At 34.3% G+C, this 24,649-nt stretch overlaps 1 protein-coding gene and 1 pseudogene across 2 annotated transcripts; both read right to left on the bottom strand.

Annotated features, from left to right (window-relative positions):
- Nucleotides 1-5,637: 5,637 nt before the first annotated feature.
- On the bottom strand, nucleotides 5,638-18,639 carry LOC120067944 (elongation factor G-2, mitochondrial). 2 transcript variants are annotated; one of them, XM_039019591.1, is made up of 20 exons: nucleotides 18,127-18,534; nucleotides 17,170-17,391; nucleotides 16,338-16,459; nucleotides 16,071-16,221; nucleotides 15,648-15,719; nucleotides 14,674-14,769; nucleotides 14,498-14,586; nucleotides 14,090-14,156; nucleotides 12,809-12,847; nucleotides 12,478-12,538; nucleotides 12,097-12,206; nucleotides 11,929-12,003; nucleotides 11,777-11,845; nucleotides 11,539-11,660; nucleotides 7,500-7,625; nucleotides 7,252-7,372; nucleotides 6,980-7,080; nucleotides 6,820-6,880; nucleotides 6,113-6,166; nucleotides 5,638-6,012 (listed from the first exon to the last, which is right to left on the bottom strand). In XM_039019591.1, the coding sequence occupies exons 1-20, from the start codon at nucleotides 18,532-18,534 to the stop codon at nucleotides 5,908-5,910; spliced, it is 2,271 nt and encodes a 756-aa protein (XP_038875519.1). In that variant the 3' UTR covers nucleotides 5,638-5,907. The 2 variants fall into 2 exon arrangements, with proteins under 2 accessions (XP_038875519.1, XP_038875520.1); XM_039019592.1 differs by lacking the exons at nucleotides 5,638-6,012; nucleotides 6,113-6,166; nucleotides 6,820-6,880; ... (1 more) ...; nucleotides 7,252-7,372; nucleotides 7,500-7,625 and adding an exon at nucleotides 7,689-7,903 and having other exon boundaries at nucleotides 18,127-18,639.
- On the bottom strand, nucleotides 15,065-15,188 carry LOC120068667 (annotated as a pseudogene).
- Nucleotides 18,640-24,649: the final 6,010 nt, after the last annotated feature.

A 24,649-nucleotide genomic window follows, 5' to 3' on the forward strand; every position in this document is an offset into this window, starting at 1 on the left:
TTAAGAGTTGTTAGAGGGGCTAAGTTGGTTAACTTATTATAGTATGTGGGATTTTTTTTTATTTTTTATAATAGTCTTTGTTTGGAGTGCTAAGTTGGTTAACTTGTTTAAGTCGGTTAGTATGAGAAATCTTTATAACCTATTTCACAAAACTTAGGGACCAAAAAAACGTATTTTAAAAACTCAGGGACCAAAGTGACCCATGACTAAAAGTTTAAGAGTTGTTTGGGGTGTTAAGTGGTTAACTTATTATAGTTTATAGAATTATAATAGTCTTTGTTTGGGGTGCAAATTATTTTAGTATAGGTTATAAAAATATGTGTTTAAGGTATAAATTAAAATAGCCTAGGTTGTAATAATATGTGTTTGGTGTGCATGTTATTTTAGTATGTGTTTAGGTTTTTTCTACTTTCTTTTATTATACAAGTAATGATGTCTTATATATCATATTTTGTAAATATGAATAAAAGAATTTGTTCCACCCATTTATCAAAAAGAAAAAGAAAAAGCAAAAAGTGTTAGATTTAAATTGGGAATGTCCTAAACTCGCAGTTCGTAAATATTGTTAACATATTCTACTTATTAATAAAAATATTATTGAGTACTTTTCAATAAATTATTATTGATATTACATTTTGTTATAAAAATTCAATAAACGAATTCATGGCTATAATATAAATACTTTAACTTTATGTGACGACATAAAAGATGATCAAGTTTTAGTATATAGCCAAAATGGTCATAAGTATATGGATGAGATTGGGTACCTCATCTTGGTGACACTATTGGATGTGGCTCATTTTGTATACTGACCCGACCAACCCGGACTACCTAACAAAAAAAAAAAAAGAACCGGTAACCCAACCCGACCAAACCCGAAAATTTTGGGTTGGATTGGGTTGGGTTGACCCTCCAAAAAAGAACTAATAGGGTTCATTATTATCCAACCCGAATTTTTGGGTTGGTCCACAAAAATCTTCCAACTCGGCCCAACTCGGACTATGTACACCCCTAGACACAAATGATATGATCCCAAAATCATTCATGTGGAGACATGTGAGTGGAGGCGTCATATGCAATGAGTTTGCATAAGACCGGAACTCAAAATAGTCATTTTTCTTTATAGCAATTGTTTTCTGTTAAAACTTACTATTTCAAATTCAATGACCTAGGGTAACTCGATCTCAATCCTAAGCTAAATATGAACTCCTATTTATTCGCGATTATCCTTTAATCTGCATAGGTGAGAGCAGTCCAAAAATACTGCTCAATCAGCTTTCCATTTTGGGGTTAAGAAAGGATAGATAGTTAAGGACATAGTTCTACAAGATGGAATTCACTCCTACCCGACTTAGGGTTAGCAGATAGGTTGTTCTCTTAAGCACTGATTCCTGGTCTTGAACAATAAGGCCCCGCTCTCTCATGATTGAGAGGGTCAGGGTTTATAAGTTGGACTATAAATCAATTGTTCAAATGGAGGATCAATAGGAGCTTAAGGAGCAAAATGTGTTTACAGGGTAAAACGGTTTCTATGACATGTTGTAAATACGAACAACATGTGAAATAAAAATAAATGGATTGAAATATATTTATATTGAGGGGAATGCAATTACTGGGCTTTAGTGGAATGATCCAGTAGTTAATGAATGTTGGTTAATTGGGTTAAAGAGTTTAGCTAGTTCATCTCGGATCGTTGGAGCTCATAGGTCCATAAGATCCCCTACTAGCTCATATCGGACTAAACCTTAGAATAGTGTGACAAACGAATTTGAAGTGTTCAAATTCAATTTTTTAGAGCAAAGCGTTAAATATATTCGATATATTTAACCTAATGTTTAATTGTGAATTAAATATAAAGAGAGAGAGAATAGGAGTTTTTAAATAAGATTTAAATATCATTCGTATTGAATGGGATTAATGTTGGATTTAATATTAAATTAAATTAATTAACTTGTTTAATTATTTAATATTAATTATTTTTAAACTTAACTATTAGAATTAGTTTTGAAATTAAAAAAATTAGTCAAAATTGCATCTAAAGTCAAAATGTTGATTTTAGACTTTGAGAGTCAACAAGTCAAATTGTGGACTTTGGACTTTTTAAGTCAAAATTTTAACCTTTGACCAAGTTAGTAGAAAGTTCCAACAATTTTAAGTGGGAAGTTCCAATAATTTTGAGTGAAAAATTTCAACTATTATATTAAGTGTTGTCTTCAATTTAAAGACACTTGGCCCACTTAATCACACTTTAAGTTAGTGATTTATTGAGTATCAAATTCTCATCAAACTCAAAATTGCATGTCATGCATGAAATGACCTACAAATAAAAGTGTTCTATGATATATTTTTTCTTCTTGGCAAAGTGAACATTTATGAGATTTTTTGAGAAAAAATCTTGAGCCTAATTCTCTCTCAAACTTAATCTATTCCTCTCCAAACTAGTCACTCACCGAATCCCACCATCCCGTTTTAAGGCTAGAGTATAGTCGGGAAGGTCCTTGTGGTGGTTTACGAACTGTTTGTGTGGAGGTTGGAGCGGATTTGAAGAAATTTGAAGCTACAAAGATTGTATTGCTTCTATCTTTTTGCTCTATTTTCTATTATTCTTTACAAATTAACTTAATTAGAGTACTTTAGATTCTTTATTACTTCCTTTGTGTATGCGTTCATTTCATCACTTTATTATTTGTTCATTTGGTCATTTCGGGATGTACCAATATTGGTGAAGATGCAAAAAATACATGCAATTAGGTTACAATTCAAAGCTCATCGTCCAAGTGGTAGCCGAAAGTCCAACTCATTCAAATCCTCTGGCAATTTACCATCACTCATCTCTCATGTAACATGTCGTGATGGTCCAACATTGGATTTGTTGTTGATGGTATGATTTACCTTGAAGAATGACACATTTCCCCATTAGCAACCTGAAAGCCCTCTCAATATTGTTGATTGCAAAAGAATGCTTCATGATAAAAATTCTCATGAAGTAGTTGGTATATTCTCTCCACCATGTCATATAGAAAGAAGGTTTAATTCCCTCCTACGGTGTCAAGAAACCCTCTATATTAAGGTATCATGTATAGCATAGATAATAATACCATATACAACATTTAATCGTTTCTAATACAAGTACCTTAAATGTCATATTTTATAAATAGAAATAAAAGATTTGTTCCACCAATTTTTTAAAATGTGTTGGATCCTAAGTTGCAATATTCTCCATCCATTTGGTCTTTTTGGGATGAACCACAATATTATTCAAAATGCATAAAATACGAGAGGCTAGACTAAAAATTCATATCATTGATTAAGTAAGAAAACTTCATATCTGGAGATGTGCAAAAGTAACCAATTCACTAACTCCATAATATTCACGGAAACGTATATATCTAGGAGTAGTCGTTAAATATAGGCCACCATTACAATGACACACCAAAAAATATTATTAACTTAGATACATAATTTCAAAAGAAATAATGATGTGGTAGGTCATCATTTAAAAACAACTCAAGAAGAATGATTGATTGATCAAAAGTGTTCTTCGAGGTGAATTCACAATATTAAAATAAGTTATTATATTATATAAATTGAATTAAAATGAATAAATCATTGTAAAAGATTCCATAGAAAATTTATTATCTTATTATTTTTTTAATAAATCATTGTAAAAGATTCCATAGAAAATTTATTATCTTATATCTAGTTTAATTTTACAAATGACTTTTCATTTTCCATAAATATACACAGTTTTCTTGTGTTAAAATTTGATGAGACCCATGAATAAATAATATATTAGGGCGTGTGTGGATTGAACGTAAAAAGTAATTAACGTCATTTTCATTAGGAAAAATGTTTAAAGTCATTTTCATTTAAATCCTTTATATAAAACAAAATATTAAAAATAAAAACATTCGTTTTTTTTTTTAAAACATTTTCTTAGAAGTGATTTTATACAAAAGTTTAGTTGGTTTGCTATACACTCAAAATATTTTTATTATATGTCAAATTACTACAACAAAAAAAGACTATTAAATATTATAATCTGATCGTTGAAATGATTGTCGAAATCAGTTGTCAAAGTTAGTTGCATGGGTGGTCACCTAAGTTGGTGTTACCATAGGAAGACGAAAGTTAAAAATAAAATAATCTTAGCACGTGCTCCAAACGCTAAGTGAGTTAAGTATTATAATCCACTCAACTCATTTCAAATTAGTGTCCCATACACCACTTAAGTAATTGTCCCTTATTAAAATTTTAGTATTAGTTTTTTTGAAAAAATAAATTTAGTATTAATTAAATTAACTTAGGATAAGTATTCAACTTTTTTGGTAGGACTTAATTTACTATCCAACTAAAATGATTCTTTTAATATTAATTAATTAATTTTAAAAAAAATTAATTAAATTAATTTAATCAAATCTGGATAACATTTTCATGCATAACCAAATACAACAATATCTAATTTTCAAACATGTTATTTTCATGCCTACTTTATTTTCAAACCTCTATAAAATCTTAATTCAAAACAACCTCGAACTCCACCTTCCCAAATCAAGAATTTGGTTCTCCAGGAAGGATAAAGTTTTATTTTCTGAGAAACAGGATAGAAAATTCAATTCATACTATTTTGTAGATTAAAGAACTTTTTTTTTTTTTTTTGCGAGACTAACCTAAACCGGACTGGGGTTTATTCCTCCAACTGTAAAAATAAAGAAAAGCGTTCACATTTCCTAAACTCTACTTAAAATGGATATTTCCACAAAAATAATAATAAATAAGGCTACACCTAATTTATATAGAATGTCAATTGAGTTATACTCGTTTTGATAATTAATAACATCTCAATTTCCAATAATTTATCAATTCTTTTGGGACAATGCTTTTACCTTATTTTTAGAGAATAATAAATAAATACTTGTTTAAATATATTTGTCAATTTGATAGAACTAGAGTTTTAAATAATAAAACTGAGTTGTTGAATTAGTAGGGAAATAACTAGACCCCGTTTTCTAATCACTTCATTTTTCTTTTTTAATTTTTAAAAATTAAGTTTATTTCCTCACCTTTTCTTACAAAGGTTAAAATGATTTGAATCTTTCTTGGATACAAAAATTGATTTCTTAACCAACTTTTTAAAACAAAAACAAGCATTTAAAATTTTGTTTTTTTAGTTTTAAAAATTTTAGTTTGGTTTTTAAAAACATGGGTAAAAAGTAAAGAAAGTAAGAAATTTAGATGTCAAATAGATGTTTGTAAGCTTAATTTTCAAAAAGTAAAAACCAAAAACCAAAACTCCATTTGGTAATCCATTTGATTTTTGGTTTTTTGTTTTTTAAAATTAAACCTAGACATTACACATCTACCTCCAAATTTCTTCCTTTGTTATCTATTTTTTACCAATAGTTTAAAAAATCAATGGAAATTTTGGCAACTAAAAAAAATAACTTTTAAAAACTTGTTTTTGTATTTAAAATTTAACTAAAAATTCAACTATTGTACTTAAAAAGATGCAAATCATTGTAAGAAATGAGAAGAAAATAGGTTTAGTTTTCAAAACCAAAAATTAATAATGAGATGATTACAAAACGGGATCCTAATAGTTAACAAACAAGACATCAGGAGACAGAGACATCCAAATGTTACAACTGTCACCTTCGAAATTAAATACAAAGACTCAAAGGAAGACTATGCATATTTGAATTCAAAAACTATTACAAGCCACGCCATGTCATAGCACAAGACAATGGCAAGTATTCTAATGAAAAATGAAATCTCATTATTCTATTTGGTTGTTTCAAAACTTATTGCCTATCATCAGACAAATAATAACAATAATAAATTAAAAAGAAAAACCTTATACATTTTGGCTATGACCAGAAACAAGATACCAAAATGCATCCAACTACCCTACTCAGCTGGCTTGCTGCCTTTGTAATTGCTTACTAATTGCATTTGGACATCATTTGAAACTGGTAAATGCTCTTTGTACTCCATGGTGAACTCTCCTTTACCCTGAAAAAAAATGGTTGAATTTCAATGATACTAACACCAATATGTTTAAGGAAATGAATGATGTACAATTCTGTACACCAAAAATATATCCACGACAAACCTGAGTCATCGAACGGAGAGATGTCGAGTACCCAAACATATTATTGAGCGGAACCTGCAACGCAAGAATGAAGTTTTAGTGTATCAATTCTAAATATAACAGTAACATGAGAAAGAACTAATAAAACTTTTCGTTTCCTTCAAGCTCAGAGAACTGTTCAGAGAAATCAACCTATACAGAGGTGGTTAAAAAAATTACAGGAAACTGAGCAAATTAAAAGCACACTTCGAAAAAAAAGACTCTAACTGCTTGAGGGCCAGAAAGGCCATAAAAGAGAAGTAAGATGTTGAAAACTATTACTTTAATCTCTTATGCTCCAAGAGAAACAAAATTATTACTTTCAATCTACGGGGTGTTTGACCCATCAACTTCACGAGTTAATGTACACTATTGAAGTTTGCACATTTAACGAAGAACTTCATCTTTCCCTCTCTCTTTTACACATTTATCGAATAACTTCATTTTACAACTCTGCACCCCAAACATAAACTTCCTAACTCCAATATATTAACTCCAAGCTTCAAAACTCAACTCAATACTCCAAACATCCCTTATGTGATTAAATATTACAACGTATTAAATGCATCAAAATATAGAGATATATTTTACTACAGTATTTGTGTGACTGTACACAAGAATCGGATATTCAAATCTCTGATGAGATTGTCATAAAACCATGCACACAAACATATAGAAGAAGTGCGTACATGTGCAGTAATTATAGAGTCATCTCCATCCTGGTCATTTCCAACAATAACACCTTTCCGCCTGCCATAGTAAAGTGGGACAAATACTTTCAGAGAAGTAGGGAAAATGGTAAAAAAAAAAAAATCTGAACTTCTCAGGTAGAAACAATAAACCGCTCACTTGTTGATATCACCACCAACGGTGCCCTGAAATTCTGTAGGTACTTTTACTTCTACCAGCATAACAGGCTCCAATATCACCGGTCTTGCGGCTGCATAACACTGGCAACAAAGAAAACGTATGAATAACATTTTGAGGTCTTGTTTCCTCCTATAGTGGTGGGCTCAGGTAATTAAAATATCTGACGCATGAATAACCATAGTTACTGAAGGACAAAAAGTCCCAGATTAGGAGACTGTCCTTGAACAAAAACATGGGATAAAGAAATGTACCTGTCTAAATGCATATATTGCAGCCAACTTAAATGCAAGTTCGCTGGAATCAACAGCGTGAGAAGCACCATCAGTCAAGGTAACACGAAGGTTCTCAACAGGATGCCCAATTAACGAGCCACTGAGCCAAGTATTAACAAAAGCAAACATAAGATGTGGTAAGCAAGTACAAGATGATCTATTCAGTCAGATATATAATATATTGTCATATTCCTTTAATAATTTAGAACAACAAAAAATATGCGTACGAGTTGGCAGCTTCCCTAAAACCCTTCTCGATAGCTGGGATAAAATTTGAAGGTATAGCTTGTCCGACAATTATGTTCTCAAACTCAAATTTAGTTGATGATCCTTGAGGAAGTGGTTCAATATATCTGCCATTACAGAAAAACAAAAGTGATGTTGAAACTACCACGTCACTACACTCATATAATATGTAAGGATAGATAATATAGTTCTCATTACAAACAGTAAAACGGCAAGAGAAGTTAATCGAGACTAAAAAATAAACAAGACTTCCCATTGATGACACGATGCGTCAGAATCAATAGTAAAGGTGATGTAGTCTAAGTAGCCTTTAAGGAATGATTTCTCCAAGAATCGAACTTTATCTCTACTACGATCAAGATTTAGAAAACAAGAGGCAGAGTCCCTATTTATAGAGAAGTAATACACAAATGCAGAGAGAGAGTTATGCAGAGAGAGAGAGAGAGCAAGAGAATCGAGTTTTAGAAGGAAAAGAAATAAATAAATAAGGTTGCTTCTTTCCAAGATAGAAAAAATTTCCACAAAAAATATTTGCTTCTTCGCCATTCTTGAAGCATGACCAAGAAAAAACAATCCACAATTTCACATAAAAACCACTCTAAGGGCTAGATCGAAGAAAACTCTTACTGCAAGTCTTGAAAACATGCTAAATGGGCTAGATTGACCTGAAAACATAATCTAGATCTTCTCATAGTTGAGCTCAATTTGATTGCAATTGTCTCTTTTAAGTTCTCGATTTTTTTTTTCTCTCTATTTTCACTCCCTTTAGAGTTTATATCCCTTGAACATTTATTTCATTTCATTCATGAGTTGTGTCATGTTAAAATAAATAAAATAAAATAAACAGCCTTCAGTCTCTATTTATAGAGAAGTAATACAAAAATATAAGATGGTAAAAAAAGAAAAAGAAAAAGAAAAAACCCCTCATAATCGAATTTTAGAAGGAAAAAAATAAATAAGGTTTGCTTCTTTCCAAGATAGAAAAGAATTCCCAAAAAATATTTGCTTCTTCGCCATTCTTGAAGCACGATCAAGAAAAAAAATAATCCATAATTCCACATAAAAACCTCTCTAAGGGCTAGATCGAGCGGGGGAAAAACTCTCACGGCAAATCTTGAAAACATCCTAATGGGCTAGATCGACATGAAGACAAGCTAGATCTTCTCATGATTGAACTCTATAGGGCTGTCTGGGACACTTAGTTAAGATAGGGTGTCTGGAGTTCATGTCTGTGGGGATATATTTGTGGAGTTCGCATGTCTGTGTTTGGGGTGCAGAGTCTGAGTTCATATCTGTATTTGGGGTGCAGAGTCTGAGTTCATATCTGTGTTTGGGGTGCAGAGTTGAGTTCATATGCCTAGGGTATCTGGTGCAGTTTTTTGAACTCTAAATAATCTACTTTTATGATTACTATTTTTGTTTTGAAACTTTTTTATTCAATGATTCTACCCATCTTTGTTTTGAATAAAATATGGATTGCAATTTTTTTCTTTTAATTTTTAAAAGTTTTTCTTTCTTTCTTTCTTTCTTTCTCTTTCTTTGTTTCTTTGTTTCTTTCTTTTTTGGATGGTGAACAACAATTAACCTGTTACATTTCTTGAAGAAATATGGTTAAATAAAATGAAAAACCAAAGAGAAATCAAAAGTTTTTTATTTCTAATTTTTATGAATTTCATTATCATCTTCTTCTTTTTCTTCTTCTTCCTATTGCTCTGTATTTTTACTGTCATTAACTTTTTTTAATTGAATCTCCCTCATCATCTTAGCAACTAATGAAATATCACCACATTTTTTTTAATAATTTCACTTTCAATTCCTCCAAATTTGGAGGATCATCAAAGAACAAATCTCCACTTTTCACTAATTCTTGCTAGAAACTGTTCTAGGAAAAAAAATCTTCATTTTATGGGTTTTTCTAATATATGTTAGATACTTCTCAACTACATACATACTTTTCGTCTAAATATTCTTAACACTCATTTGATATATGAATTCAATTAAATAAGAACATATTTACAATTTTTTATGTATAAATATTACACTTCATAAAGACAAAATACTATTATTTATATAATTAACAACCCTACAACATACTTTAACGATCATCAATCTTATAATAGTCGGAAGTGGTTGTCGAAGTTGATTATTGAAGATGATTTTTGCTAGAGATTGTAGTCGAAAGTGGTGGTTGGAGCTTGAAGTTGGTCACATGAAGATGGTTTTGGATTTTGTCGTCGAAGGTGGTTTTCGAAGACCAGAGTTGGTTGCACAAAGGTGGTTGTTGAAGTTGATCATCGAAGATGATTTTTGCCAAAGTTTGTAGTCAAAGGTGTTTGTCAGAGCCCGAAGTTGTTCGCATGAAGATGGTATTAGAGTTGGTTGCCGGAATTTGTTATCGGAGGTGGTCATTAGAGTTGCTCGCTCAAAGGTGGTCATCAAAGTTGATCATCAAAGATGATTTTCGTCGGAATTTGTAGTCGAAGGTGGTTGTCGAAGCCTACGAAGGTGGTTGTCGGAGCCTGAAATTGGTCGTCGGAGTTGGTCGAGTGAAGGTGGTCGTCTGAGTTGGTCGCACAAAGGTTGTACGAAGACCAAAGTTGGTCGTCAGAGTTTTCATCAGAGGTGGTTGTCGAAGCCCAGAGTTGGTCGTCGAAATCGTCATCAGAGGTGATTGTTAGCGCAGAGTTGTTCGCCGGATTTATCATCGGAGGTGGTTGTTGGAGTCCGGAGTTATTCGCCGGAGTTGTCATTGGAGGTGGTTATCAAAGCCAGGAGTTAGTTCCCGGAATGTGATAGCTATAAGTCGCCGACAGTAGCCAATGGGTGGAAACTATGAAGCACAAGTACTTCATGTGAGCAAAGAATCCGTATCAAACACGTATCAAATACTGATACTTCTAGATACTTCCCGAATACGTATCTGACACACGATTTGACATATCTATTTTTATGCTTAACTATTTTTAAAGAAAAAAGATAAGCGTCTAGTTTTTCCAACCTAAAACTAGGCAATCTATTTTAAAAGCTCGCTACTCGAGACAAAAACTAAAAGAAAAAGAAAAATAAAAGACCAAACCCTAGAATCATCTAATCTTCATCTTCACATTTAAGTTCCCACAAAATCTACCAAAATATAACCCACTTGAATATCTTCAACAATTCAACGAAGTTCTTCGTTTATCTTCATATTTCTTCCTTTAACCTTCTTCTTCTCTAATCAATGAGTCACTTTTTCTATTGTATTTTATTGACTATTTTATTTCATAGTGTTAGATGTTGCTTTTTGCATTGTATTACAGCTATACTTTGTACTATTATTATTAATTTGTATGCTAAGTTTATCTACATCTTAGATTTTTAAAAAAAAATGTATCTTCAACGTATCAATATCTTAGTTTTTTATAAATTGGCATATCGTCGTATCCTGTCGTATTCGTATCTTGTATCTGTATACGTGTTTGTGTTTCATAGGGTGGAGCCATCGAAAACATTGAAAGAAGGGAGAGTAGTTGGGGTGAGTTGGTAAAATATACCAACTCAACTCCACCAACATTTAAAGTTGGTGGGCCAACATTGAGCTGGTATATTATACCAACTCAACTCATCTCATGTTGGTGAGCCAAATACCCCCTATTCGATTGCAATTGTCTCTAAGTTCTTGATTTTGTTTTTTCTCTATTTATTTTCACTCCATTAAGAGTTTATCCCTTGAACATTTACCAACTCACTCAACCCATCTCATGTTGGTGAGCCAAATACCCCCTATTCGATTGCAATTGTCTCTAAGTTCTTGATTTTGTTTTCTCTCTCTATTTTCACTCCCTCAAGAGTTTATATCCCTTGAACATTTATTTCATTTAATTGGGGAGTGGTGTCATGTTAAAAAAAAAATTGACAGCCTTCAGTCTCTAATTCAGAATTGCAGTTCGCTCATCTTTATATCTAAGACTGCTATATTCAAGTAGGCACCAAGCATAAGATCATTAAAGTTATGCAATGAAGAACGTAAGTGGAACTTACCCACATACTCGTCCATACTGGCCTTGGCCTCCTGTTTGTTTTTTATGTAAATAATCAAATTCAGCGCGTTGAGTGACAGTCTCTCTGAAGTTCACACGAGGCTTTCCAACAGTTGCATCAACCTATGGAGCATGTCCACCCAAAATTTTCCATTTAGAGACATACAAACAAGAAATCTTTTCTTCCAGATGACTAAGACCAGGAAACCATAAAGAATAAATTAGAGAAAGTAGTAAACCTTGTACTCTCTCCTAATGCGTTCTACATAAATATCCAAATGCAACTCTCCCATCCCTGAAATTATTGTCTGCTTACAGAAATAGTTAAAGAAATGCATTAAGATGTGTATGAAGAGTAACCAGAATTATAGAACTGAGAAATTTATGGTACCTGCCCGCTCTCTGGGTCTAATCCAACTCGGAAAGTAGGGTCCTCTTTTTGAAACCGATTCAAAGCCTTTGAGAACTATTCAAAGTATCCAAAATAAAGGTTCAATTACAGTACCACCACTACTGTGATCCCAGTCACCCTCATTAGAGGAATCATCTCAATTCTCACCTGTCCTCCAGAATCTTTTGAAACCGGTTGCAACGCCAATGACATCACTGGCTCAGGGACGTTCATAGAGGTCATGGTGTATTTAATTGACCCATCCGTAAATGTATCTCCTGATAACCCAACAATTCAGAATATCATAAAAGATTCAAATAGGAAACAATTCAACATCTCCTGCCCCATGGCAAAATTCAATACCCCTCAATTTTTTCTAAGCGATATCCTGTGTAATGTATCAATATATTCCAGGATCATTGCTTCACGAATTATCAGAAAAGTTTTTCAATATAATTCCACCCTCAATACAAGATTACCCTGCTCGTGATATAAACTGAATTGCCCGAGTAAAATACCAATTGGTGGAAGTATGGATAAGAGACGCACCTGATGCACAGTCCACCCCAAAAACTGCAACTATTTGCCCAGCATGTGCCTCCTGAATATCCTGCAAGCATAAAATATCTTTGAGAGAGGGAGAGAGAGGGAGAGAGGAACTGGTGAATAGGATTATGAAAAAAGCTTTAAATACAACAATGAAACGCATCTTATTATTATTTATTATTAAAAGAATTTATGCACTAATGAGAAAGACAATCATCTTCCTACCACCAGAATCAAAACTAGAGGTCGGCTAATAAAGGAAAAGGCTTTAATAATAATGCCAAATGGCAAAGTTCATTTACACATTGCTAGAATGAAAGTTAAGTCAGTCAACCTCCATCTCATCGGAATGCATCCGGACCAAGCGAGGAACCTACAGAACATGAAGATAAAATTAGAACAGACATAAAGGGGACGTTTGGGGCAGGGAGTTGATTATTATAGTCCTAGATTATTAAAGTTGAGTTATAATAGTTTGTGTTTGGGGTAGATTATTTAAGTTTGGGTTATAATAGTATGTGTTTGAGGTATAACCAATTTTAATCTAGGAATGAAAGAGTAAATTCTGTAGTAAAGTATAAAAAAATGATAAATGTAAAAATAGTAAAAACTATAGTATATAGTAAATACGATAGCAAATGGGGTTTTGAAATAGTATTGACTGCAACTAATTGGGGAATGCAAAATAGTATTTACTGTAGCAAGAGGTGGTTATTATAGTTCTAGGATAATTCTTGCCCCAAACACACCCAAAATAGTCATCCAGTGTCCATATCAGAAGCAAAAACACATGATCACGTCCTCCTTTCTTCGTTCCAATATTTAATAAATCACTAAACAGAATCCTCGTATATTTTAAATATTTTATTGTTTTTTTATCCTTCCTAATTAAGAGGGACGCCATTTCTAGGTCTTGCGATGAGGACAGTTGGGATATATGGAACTTTGCCAGTAAAACACTTCCTTCCCAAATATTTATTTCTTCTTCCTGTTGGCTTCGTTCCTTATAAATAACTCTACCATTGCACTTCCCTTCATAATCTCTCACGAACTAACTATATGTCTCCCTTATTTTATAAGAGGGGTCGAATAATGCATTTTTATGAATCACTAACAGAAACCAAAAAAATTAAAGAAGTATTGACAATAAACGATAAGGCAATACAATAGCTCCCACAAGATACTAAGACCCTCCCCTTTCTTGAGCTCACTCAAAAGCCTAAACCAAGCCACAAACTTTAACTCTCTTTCTTTAACGCCTTACTACCCATTGCACTCACTGGTGTAAACTCTCCCCACATTTTTTGAATTATAGCCTTACTTCTCTTTCTTCATATTGGCAATATTTTTAGCAAACCATATTGGCACCTTTTGCCTATATTGTAATTTCATCTCATCAAAAGGATACTTGTTTCTCAAAAATAAATAAATAAATAATTCTAAACAATTGTCCACCATCATCTTATCCTACCCCATTCATTTACAACTAGTTTCTTGGGTAATGTTGAATATAACATCATCCCATCCTAGTTTTGTTTTTCCCTTCTAATGATACTCCTAATTATGCTAATAGCATCCCTAATAAATCCTCAACAGCATGCAATATAAAACTGACCTTAATCTTCTTGCCTGTGTTTACATTGAAAATGAACTCTCCCTTCTTGATGACACCTTCATAGATTCTTCATTGAAAGGGAAAATATGTAGTGTTAGTAATCAAGCATACAATGTATGATACAATTATGTATTGAGTATTTATATACATTCATACTCACGTAAACTAAAACCAGAAGATAACTTCACGCCCACTTTGCTAATTGAAACCAATGTTTTAAAAGACTAAAGGTGACCTCAAGGCTTGTCCTCTAAAAGGGCAACATGTAAGCCTCTCAATTTTAATCATAAACGTTAAACAATCCTAATTTGTGTGATTAAACATAACAGTTACATAAAATTATTTTAAAAAATAAAATAATTAATTATCACTTATGCTCTTTTCAGTTCAACACAGCACATAGAATACCTCAAATATGTCAACTGACCAAAACGACCTTCCTCCAACTTAAATGCTAATGCCACAAGCCGTCCATCTGGAGTGCCACTCAACGTAATCTAAAATATAGCAGAAAAACATATTTCAATCCTCAAATCAGCATGGGGAAATATCTAGTGCGCAAATTGTTTATTTAGACCAGTAACCTTCTCTTCATTCTTTGTTTGGTCCAAAGCATAATTGCTAACTTCAATTGGACAAGGCAAGTAACTAAGTACTCCATTTAGAAGTGGTTGAACTCCCTGTAATCCATGCATAAGAAACATGAAAATACTATTAGCACACAGCTGTAAGACATATAGTTTATTGGTAGTGGAGTATACAACAGCAAATTGATCGAGCAATAAATTGATATTTTGAGAGAGAGAGAGAGAAGCATACTACATAAAATGAGTGATTAAACTAAGGAGTGTTTTTGTTATTGGTTAATAAAATTACGAAGTATAACTCTTATTTGAGTAATCAAATTCATAGAATTCCTAGGTGTCCTACTTGATTTAGTGTGAGAAAAAAAAATGAAGAAAATCTGCTACTAATAATGGGTAGCTTGGAGGACGGTGTTCGCAGGATAGTTATTGTGTATTAGTTGCAATTAGTAATTAATTAAACTGATAAGAACAGAAACTACACTTGATCTTAGCCAAAAGGCCGAGAAAGGTATGCAATTAGCAATTAATTGTAGTTAGGTGGTACAGCCAGTAAGGGAACTCAATCTACTTATTTATTGGTTTACAAACTTATAATTATAATTTTAAAAATAATAAGCCGTTAAATCTATTTTTAGCTAAATATATGTTCCTAATGTTCAGATAGTTTTAAAATTTAGTCCAAGGTAATCTCTCATCACTTTACTATTCTTCTTGATGCTGAAAGTTTTGTGTGGGTCCTTCCCCTTTTCATTTTAAAATATAATTCATGACTAAAGGAGGAGATTTGTACCAAGATTATTGAGAAATGTTGTTGGCTGTACCGTTTGTGTCCTTCAAGCTTCGAAATTTAAAACCAGTTCTTGAAGTATGGAATATCAAGCGACACTGCTTGCAACTTATGATAGTTTCAAACCTTTTAAAATTAAAAACAGAAACTCTAAGACAGCAATCATCTAAAGAAGTACGAGTACCTTGTTTTTAAATGCACTACCCATGAATACGGGTATAAACTTCCGTGCAACAGTAGCCCTCCGAACTGCAGCCTATTTATAAAGAGAGAGATAGTGATTAAAGAAAGCAACAAGGACCTATTGAATATAACATATAACAGCCTCATTAATTTCATTAAACAATAAATTAAAGGAAGACCAAAACAAAGCAATGGATCTGCAATTACTTTAAATTCAGTTTAGAATGTTCAAGCACAAAAGAAACTCCTGCTACTGCTCCCATGAAATAAAACATGAACAAGTGGGAAACATGAGTGTGTACATATGTCGTTCAGCAATCAATATATCAGATTAGAATACTTGGCAAACCATATCCTTTTGTATCCCTACCCATCATTATGAAAAATAAATATATTATTCCTACTATATTCCTGGAATAGGCACCTCAAGATCTGCAGGTGATATAGGTTCATCACTAAGAAATGCTTCAGCAAGTTTATCATCAACCTCCGAGACCATTTCAATTAGTTCACGCCTCTTTTCTGTGACTAAAGCTTCCATGTCTGCAGGAACTTCTTCGGTGGTAACTTTCTCACTGCATTGCAATAACCAACCCATGAGAAGAGGAGCATTCGAAATATTTTCTTTCTTTTTTTTTTTTTAATGAAGGATTGGAAATAAATATTAGATGTAGCGGGTTCGGAAATGTACCCATTGGAACCATGAAAGTAGTAAGCTTTAAGTTGTACAAGGTCAATAAGACCCTTAAATTCCTCTTCTAAGCCGATTGGAACTTGCACAGCAGCACTATGATGTCGGAGTTTAGACCTTGCCTTCAACACAAATCAGTCTAATTCAGTTCAAAGATTATCTACTCATTATCACCCACAACTATATTATTGACTAGCTGCAATTCATTAACTCTAAAGAAACCAACAAATCTGCAGTGAACTTTTTATGACAAGTAGTATCACCGAGACCATGAAACCAACTGAAAGAAAAATACAAGAATTAATCAACCTTCATTATGACCAACATGAGGGGGGGCAAAAAAAAAAATCTAACATTTCTTAATTAAAATGATATGACCTCTTGAGAAAATTATGATAAAGTATTTTTTATCAAACATCAGATGATTAAAAAATTATAGTTTTCTAAGGCTTCTGGACTCGGAATTGTTTCTTTCTAACATATTTAACCAGCACATTCCAATAGTGACCAAAACTACATGAGAACATTTTTTCAATTTAATTACATTTGAGAATTGTCTGTAAGTTTCCTTTCCTTTTCAAGATGTTTAGGGGAAAACCTGACCAAAAAAATAGGGAAATTATAATATGGAAGGGGAAAAGAGCAATACTTGATTAGTACCAGCATATTGTTATTTCCATGTAATGTATCATCTGCAACAATATGTATGTGTGTGTATATGAAGGAAAAAATAGAGAAAGAGATAGATACATTCAAAATTTTGGAATCCATAAAGAAAAAGCAAAAAATACAGCAAAAAATTAACAGTATGTATACTCTTTTTGATAGTCACCTGGTTCAAGACCTTCCACGGATCAGCACCCATCCTATCAAGTTTATTAATAAATGCAAGCCTAGGAACTTCGTATCTTCTCATCTGCCGATCAACAGTAATAGACTGACTCTGCACACCACCAACACTACAAAGGACGAGAATGGCACCATCAAGAACACGCAAAGCTCTTTCTACCTCGATTGTGAAATCAACGTGACCAGGGGTGTCGATAATGTTAATCTGCAATAAAATACGACCTTGTATAAAAATTCTTCAAGTGGAATACGAGTTTCTTCATGAAACAGGTCACTATACCAGAAAAGTTAATCACATATAAATGTCCTCACTTATATTCATTGTGACTCAAAATAATAAAATTAAACAAATACTTAACATGAACATATTAGACAAAATTAGATAAAGGTAAGCTCTTTGGACAATTTTTTAAACATATTATCGATCTTGCTATGTCTTGGTGCAAGTATACATCTTTCTATAGTCCTTATGATCAATCTCTTTTAACCAATTGGAGAAGTGTCGCGTAACTCCTTTGGTTTGGGGCATATGTCCTTCTTTCGTAAATTTCATACATCAATTAAATTTGTTTCTTATTTCAATTGTTTTTTATTTAAAAAAAAAACAAAACAAAAAACAAAAGTAGCACATAATATGAAACGCAAAACTTCTGGCCAGCCTATCTTGTCGAGATGCATATAAGTGGTTCGAAAATCATGGTTACCAAATGGAAGTTAAAAAAATGTTTCACTTGAAAGTTCTTTGGACGCTAGAACTAGCATCAAAGTTACCATAATGGAAAAATGATACAGTATCCTTTCTATCCTACGTTTATATGTAGCAGAATAAAGTAACAATAGACACCTAAACGCAAACCAATTCGCTTCAACATCTAAGGCAGACCAGCTCTAATTTCAGGGGGCAAAAAAATCGCATCTTTTTAGAATTCCATAATTGTACCTGGTAACCATTCCAAGTACAGTAAGTAGCAGCGGACTGAATTGTGATCCCCTTCTCTCTCTCTAAATCCATAGAATCCATCTTAGCACCAACCCCATCTTTTCCTCTAACCTCGTGGATTTCATGGATTCTACCCGTGTAATACAGAACTCTCTCAGTCAGCGTCGTCTTGCCCGAATCAATATGCGCGGAGATCCCGATGTTGCGGAGCTTCTCCATGGATTCCTTCCACCATGGCTCCTTGTCCTCCTTCACACGGGCTGCACTCGAAGAGTGGCGGAGGTGGAAATTTCCAAGGAGGAGAGCGGTGGCGGGTGAGGGAGATGAAGAGAGGTTCGAATGAGAGAGGGTAGAGGAATAGAAAGAATAGAGAAGGCGCGGTGTGGAGGTTCTCCGGAAGCCGGCCATGGCGACGGAAATGGGGGGTTTAGAGGGCTAAACCCTAAACCCTTTGTATTTTACTGTGTGGAACTTCACGGCTGAACTGTCTTTACGTTCTCTTCTTTTATTTTGCTGTTGGACGGTGGGGATTACTGTTTCCAAACTTCCATTATAATATTATTTGTTGTTTATGATCAATTTTTTTATTAAAATAAACATTTGAGGTTTAACTAATAAAGGTCAAATACAAGTTTTAGTTGATCTTCCAACAATAAAGGGTAGCGGATTCAAACCACATATCTTTGTTTCATTATATTACATGATAGTTGAGTTGTCCTTGTTTTAGCATTTTATATTTATATAACTAAAGTTATATCAAGTACTTACTAAACACTTCAATTTTCTTTTCCAAGTTAACTTATTTTCAAAATTAAATACTTAAAAAGTTGATTAAGGCCCCGTTTGATAACTATTTAATTTTTTTTGTTTTTAATTTTTTAAAATTAAGCCTATAAATACATCTACTAGATCCAGATTTATTGTTTTGAAAATTTACTTTCTACCCATGTTTGTAAAAATCAAGTCAATTTTTGAAAACTAAAAAAAAATAGACCCCGTTTTGTAACCATTTGGAATACATATATAACATTCAATAGACCCCCTCCCAGATTACCCTTCTTAGTCCATAAGTGAATGTGACGATAGTTGTTACCAACCCTTTTGTGGCACTTACTGCCTAACTAACATCCTTAACCTGCTTAGATCCTTGGAATACATATATAACATTCACCAAACTAATGAAACATTAAAAATAACCTCAGAACACCAGGGATCAACAACAACATAATTACATCATATTAACACATACATAGTTCAGCGGTCCCAATATACTGTACTAGTCCCTAATATGAGCAACACATATGTACAAACATTTACAGAATAAACACCTAAAACTTCTATCTAGACTTTTGACTTTTAACTGGAGTCCTTTAGTGGCAGAGCAGGATGACAGCTAGCCTCTAGGGAGATGACCACTACCTGGGAAAAGAAAAACATTTGAAAGAATAAGCTACTCGCCCAGTGAGTGACTTAATAAAAACATAAATCTCATGCTTAAACTGAAAGCTATAAAACATAATACTTGAACTAAAACATGCCAAGCAAACGTGTACATAGAACTTTTAAAACCATTGTATCTGAAAACATAGCTAAACTGATTCCCGGTTGAGAGAAAACCCTCGTGGTTCAAACTCAACGTCAGATATCAGAGAGAACCATTTTGTTCGATCTCCCAAACATAAGCATGGGTTAGGGTGAGAACCCTTTTGTTCAACACCTCTCAGCCAATACTAGGAAAGAACCCTCGTGGTTTAATCTCATCGTCGGGTATCATGTTTAAGAGAGAACCCTTTTGTTCGATCTCTCAAACATAAGTCTGGGCTGAGGTGAGAACCTTTTTGTTCAACACCTCTCAGCCAATGCTAAGAAAGAACCCTCATGGTTCAATCCTACTGAACTGATTAACTGTCATACGTGCACGTAGAGCAAATTGGATCCTGATGTCAAGGATCATAACTGAGGCATGGTACCACTGCTTATCACTGAATTGAGTCTGATATCTTCTCTATGTACTTCAGCATCAGAATCATAACATAACTGAAACTAGGTAGTACAACTCGGATACCTTCTCCTTATACTTCAGTATTGAGCTGAAAATACCTGATAGGAAAACATTTTCATAAAACATATTTACTGAAAGCTTGATCTCATAAATCATAGTTTTCATAAGAATATTATTTGCTAACGCATGTCAATAACTTTAAGAGCACATATGCTTTAAAACATAGTACAAATAATCATAACGTAAACATGTCATAGAATCTTCTTTTGAAAACTACCATGGTTCAACCATTGTGCCAAAGCATATTTCATAAACTTTGTAACTAGCACGTGTCTATAAACTCTAGAGAATTGCATTGTTTGGAACTTCTTGTAAAATAACCAACATAAAAGTAACTGTCACTAAAGCATGGATAATAAAATATTTATAAATCATTTATAGCCACTCACAGCTCGTCGGGACTCTTAAACGGTTTATATGCCTCTTCTAGCTCTTCTTAGCCTGAAAGGTCCTAATCCCCTGTTAGATTCCTTAGAATTATCAGCAAAATGCTTCAGGTAGCTCGCTTACTAATGAAACTTTCACCAACAAAACAGCATTACTAGTAAGATGATCAACATGAGCGAGATCACCCTCATGAGCGAGATCATCCTCATGAGCGAGATTTGCCACTTCTAGAAAGATTTGTGACTTCTAGCGAGATTTGTGACTTTTCCAGCGAGATTTGTGACTTCTAGCGAGATTCAGTGCAAAACCAGCGAGATTTTCATCCTTAGCGAGATCCACCTCTTCCTTAACTCACCTTCGCTCTCGCTTACAATGGTGAACTGCTTGGTTAATCTTCCCAAGAAGCTTCCTACTTACGCACCGATTCTCTGTTCCAACTTAAAAAAATCATAACTCAAAATCCATGACTCTTTTTTAAGAACCTTCCTTCTACAAACTTGTTTATAAGTGATTAGCTTTCTTATCTTCAAAATATCAACAAAAAATTCCTTGTAGTTTGTCCTGGAGCTTACAATATTCACTCTAGGCTCTAATTAATTCGAGAATCTGCCCCTTCTACAAATTTTTCACTTTTTGTTCTTCTCCGTGTGAAATCTTTCTTTGGCAAAACAACCTCAAAAACTAGATTCTCCCAGCTTTCAAAAGGCACCAATCTCACTTAATTTGCTCAAGTCATTTTCCAAAATCGAGCTTCTGAAATTCCTCTCCCTTTTATACTTCCTTTCGCCTCCCCTGTTCAAAGGTCAAACCGCCACCTCATTTAGCACTTAGTGCTTCCCGCCAATTCCCACTAGTGAGTTTCTTTAATTAATTTATTTTTCCTTCCCTTCCTTCATAACCCTCATTAGGCCTTCGCCTCAAAGCATAACTTTAGCATACAACGAGTTTCAACGACTTGCGCACATCGCATACTCCATTGCCTAGCGGCCAGTGCCTATCGTCTAGCATTTATCGTGCAGCTCATCGTCTAGCACTTATCATACAGCTCATCGACTAGCGCTGATGCCGATCGTGTAGTGTCACTTACGCTATTGTCCAACGCATAGCGCCATCGTTTAGCCGATCCTTTGCATCGTCTAGCGTATCGTTCAGGTCCGTGCAATTACTACACGATCAGCTACCGCATCGATTAGATCTCCGTGCATTTACTATACATCGCCCAGCGCCCGCCTACACGATCGCCTACTTCATCATGTAGTGTCGTTCACTTACTAGACGATCGCTTACCCAATCGTATAGCGCCGCTCATCTGCTACATGGTCATCCAGCGCCTTTGCTCGCACATACTTGAGGCTGCCGCAAGCCTTACAACACATCATACCTTTCAACCCATGTGTTCATCCTTAGTACCAACGCATAGTTTACCCTTGCCTTCAACACTTAACCTCTACAAGCCTTGTTTGCTACACATGCAAACTCATGCGTCCACACTTCTCCATCAACACATGCCTACACTTTGCTTCCATATAACAAATTTTCACTTGATATATTATCTAAAACTCACCCTTGACTAAGTATTTCTAACACTTAGAATTTTCTTCCTCCTTCGGCCTACCTTCTTTATCACCTTTCATAATTTTACTTAACACGCTTGTTACTCACTTATGTAGGAAAAATGTAGTATAGGGTTAACACATCATACCTTAGGTACTTTCATTAAGATACCTTCTCTAAGTCCTTCAGTATCCTTCTTATAGCATTTCAAGCACAAACCTTTTTACTAAAGCATGTACATTTAAATCATAAAGCATTTAATTTCAATATTAATGCTTTAAACATAACATCATCACATGCTTTATTCATTTGAAGTAAGCTAATTAAAACATCCTGTAAACTAGCTTTAAAAGGATAGCATGCGTTAATCATTAGTACTTTGAATAGGAAAAACATGCTTCACTTCACCATGCATTGGTCATGCTTTTCATAAAAACTAGGTTGCTCGGAAACTACTTAAAAGTGCTTAGCATGTGAGTAAACTCTAATAAAACATTTTTTTCTAAAACATTGTAATTCCACATTGTCACTCACGATTTTTAGGCAACTCTTTTATGGTTGATAGGTGTCCCCTATTGGTGTCAATCCTAAAAACAAAATACCATGTGTTAGCTTCTTGAAATGGTCTCCTTGTGAGACTAACTCTCCTAATTAAGCTTGCATTTAGTATTTCTTTAAATGGTTTCAGACCAACGCATACCTTACTATCCGTTCAAACCTTGGTAAATTCTTTGGAGTTTTAGGTCCTTGCAAAGCGGCCAACATGCTTGATCAATGCATCCCCCATTGCATTATCGCATGCTCCAATTGTTTCTTCTAACCCACCTAATCGTCCACACAACCACCTATGCGTCCAAGTCCTCAACGCATGCCCTTTCCTTCAACGCATAGAGTTTAACACTCGCGCTCAACCTTGCCTCTGCCCTTGCACCAATTTGAGCTGCTTGCTTATTCAACCCAAGCAGCTGCTTGCTTATTCAAAAAATTCCATATTCGACTTACTTCCTAAATAACTCAAATTCTAGAGCTTAAAGCATTAAACTTCCTTCTACAAACTTGTTAAAAAATGTCTTAGGAAGCTTACCTTAAAATTGCAGCCTCGAAATCTTCATGGTTTAGTCGTAAACATCAAATATTTAACAAGAGCTTTGGATTTACCCAAGAGCTAGTCCTCTCTTTAATTCTTAAATTTTCTAGCTCGTTCCTGGTGGATTCTTTCTTTCGGCAGCTTACTTCATCAACTAGATTCCTTCAACTTTTAGATAGCCTTAGAATTTCTTTAATTGCTCTAGTGGTTTGCCAAAACCGAGCTCTGAAATTGAGCCTCTCTATTTATACTAAAGTTTGTTGGTCATGCAGTGCTTAGCAAGCTGCCACATCTAGCTTAAGCATGCTTATCCCTCTTGATTAGGACAACTGGCATCCATTAACAATACTTAATGCTAATTAGCTTCCCTTGCTATCAACGCAAGCCTCGCCTTTAGCTAGCTTCAACACACAACAACCCTTACGCATGCCAACTTCAACGCATGTCCTAAAGACAACACTTGTGCCTTGGCCTCTTGGATTTTATTACCATCGGATCACCCAGCCTTCAACTTGCCAGGCCTGATCACCACAAGCCTTACTTACCGCATGCCCAACCTGATCATCGCATAGCACTAGACCAGTACCCAAGCTAATGCTCACTTCATGTCCATGGCCTGTCTTATCGCATGCCCCTTGCTGCAAGTTAACCTCCAAATCCTTGTCCTCGCACGCTGCTCTCAACGCACAGTCCACAGTCATCGTTTCCCTTGCACGTGTATGTTGGGTTCAATGCCTAGCCTTGTGCCAACGCTAAGGCCACCCCTTTATCGTGCGTCTTCTTGTCATATATAGCACACCTTGCTCACATGCTCGCTAACCTCGTAAATTTCTTGGTTGCCGCGTGCCTTGTCAATGCACAGGCTTACAAGCGCTCAACATGTCCTTGGCGTGCACAACTCTGATGCCTAGCTCCCCATCTCTCGACCATACTGGGCTCTTATAGAGCTCGTCTAACCTTTAAAGGTAAGATCAACGTATAAGAGTACTCCTCCAACGCCCAACACAAGTCTAACACATAGGCTTCCATCCTAACAACACTTAGCCAAATTTTTCCCTTGCTAGGTTCACACTATTTCACTTGAGAGCCAAACTTTGCATACTACCACATTTTCCCCTTTTTAGTCCTTATTCTTCATCCATTTCCCCACAATTAAAGATTAATTCTTCTATTAATCTACTCATTATACTAATCTCAATAATAAACACGCACAAGTAGGGAAATTAAGGTTCAGGGCTTACACATACCAACATCTAAAAGGTTAAAATACTTTAGAATTGACAATGGGCTTGAATTTTGTAATGAGGACTTTGAAAAATGTTGTAGTGAGAATGTTATAACTAAAATGCTGTAGTGAGAATGTTATAACTAGGCATAGGATTGTGAGGTACACACCTATACAGATTGGGGTTGCTGAAAGGTTAAACAAAACT

Source organism: Benincasa hispida, chromosome 12 (genome assembly GCF_009727055.1).
Source record: "Benincasa hispida cultivar B227 chromosome 12, ASM972705v1, whole genome shotgun sequence".
Classification (NCBI taxonomy): Eukaryota; Viridiplantae; Streptophyta; class Magnoliopsida; order Cucurbitales; family Cucurbitaceae; genus Benincasa; species Benincasa hispida.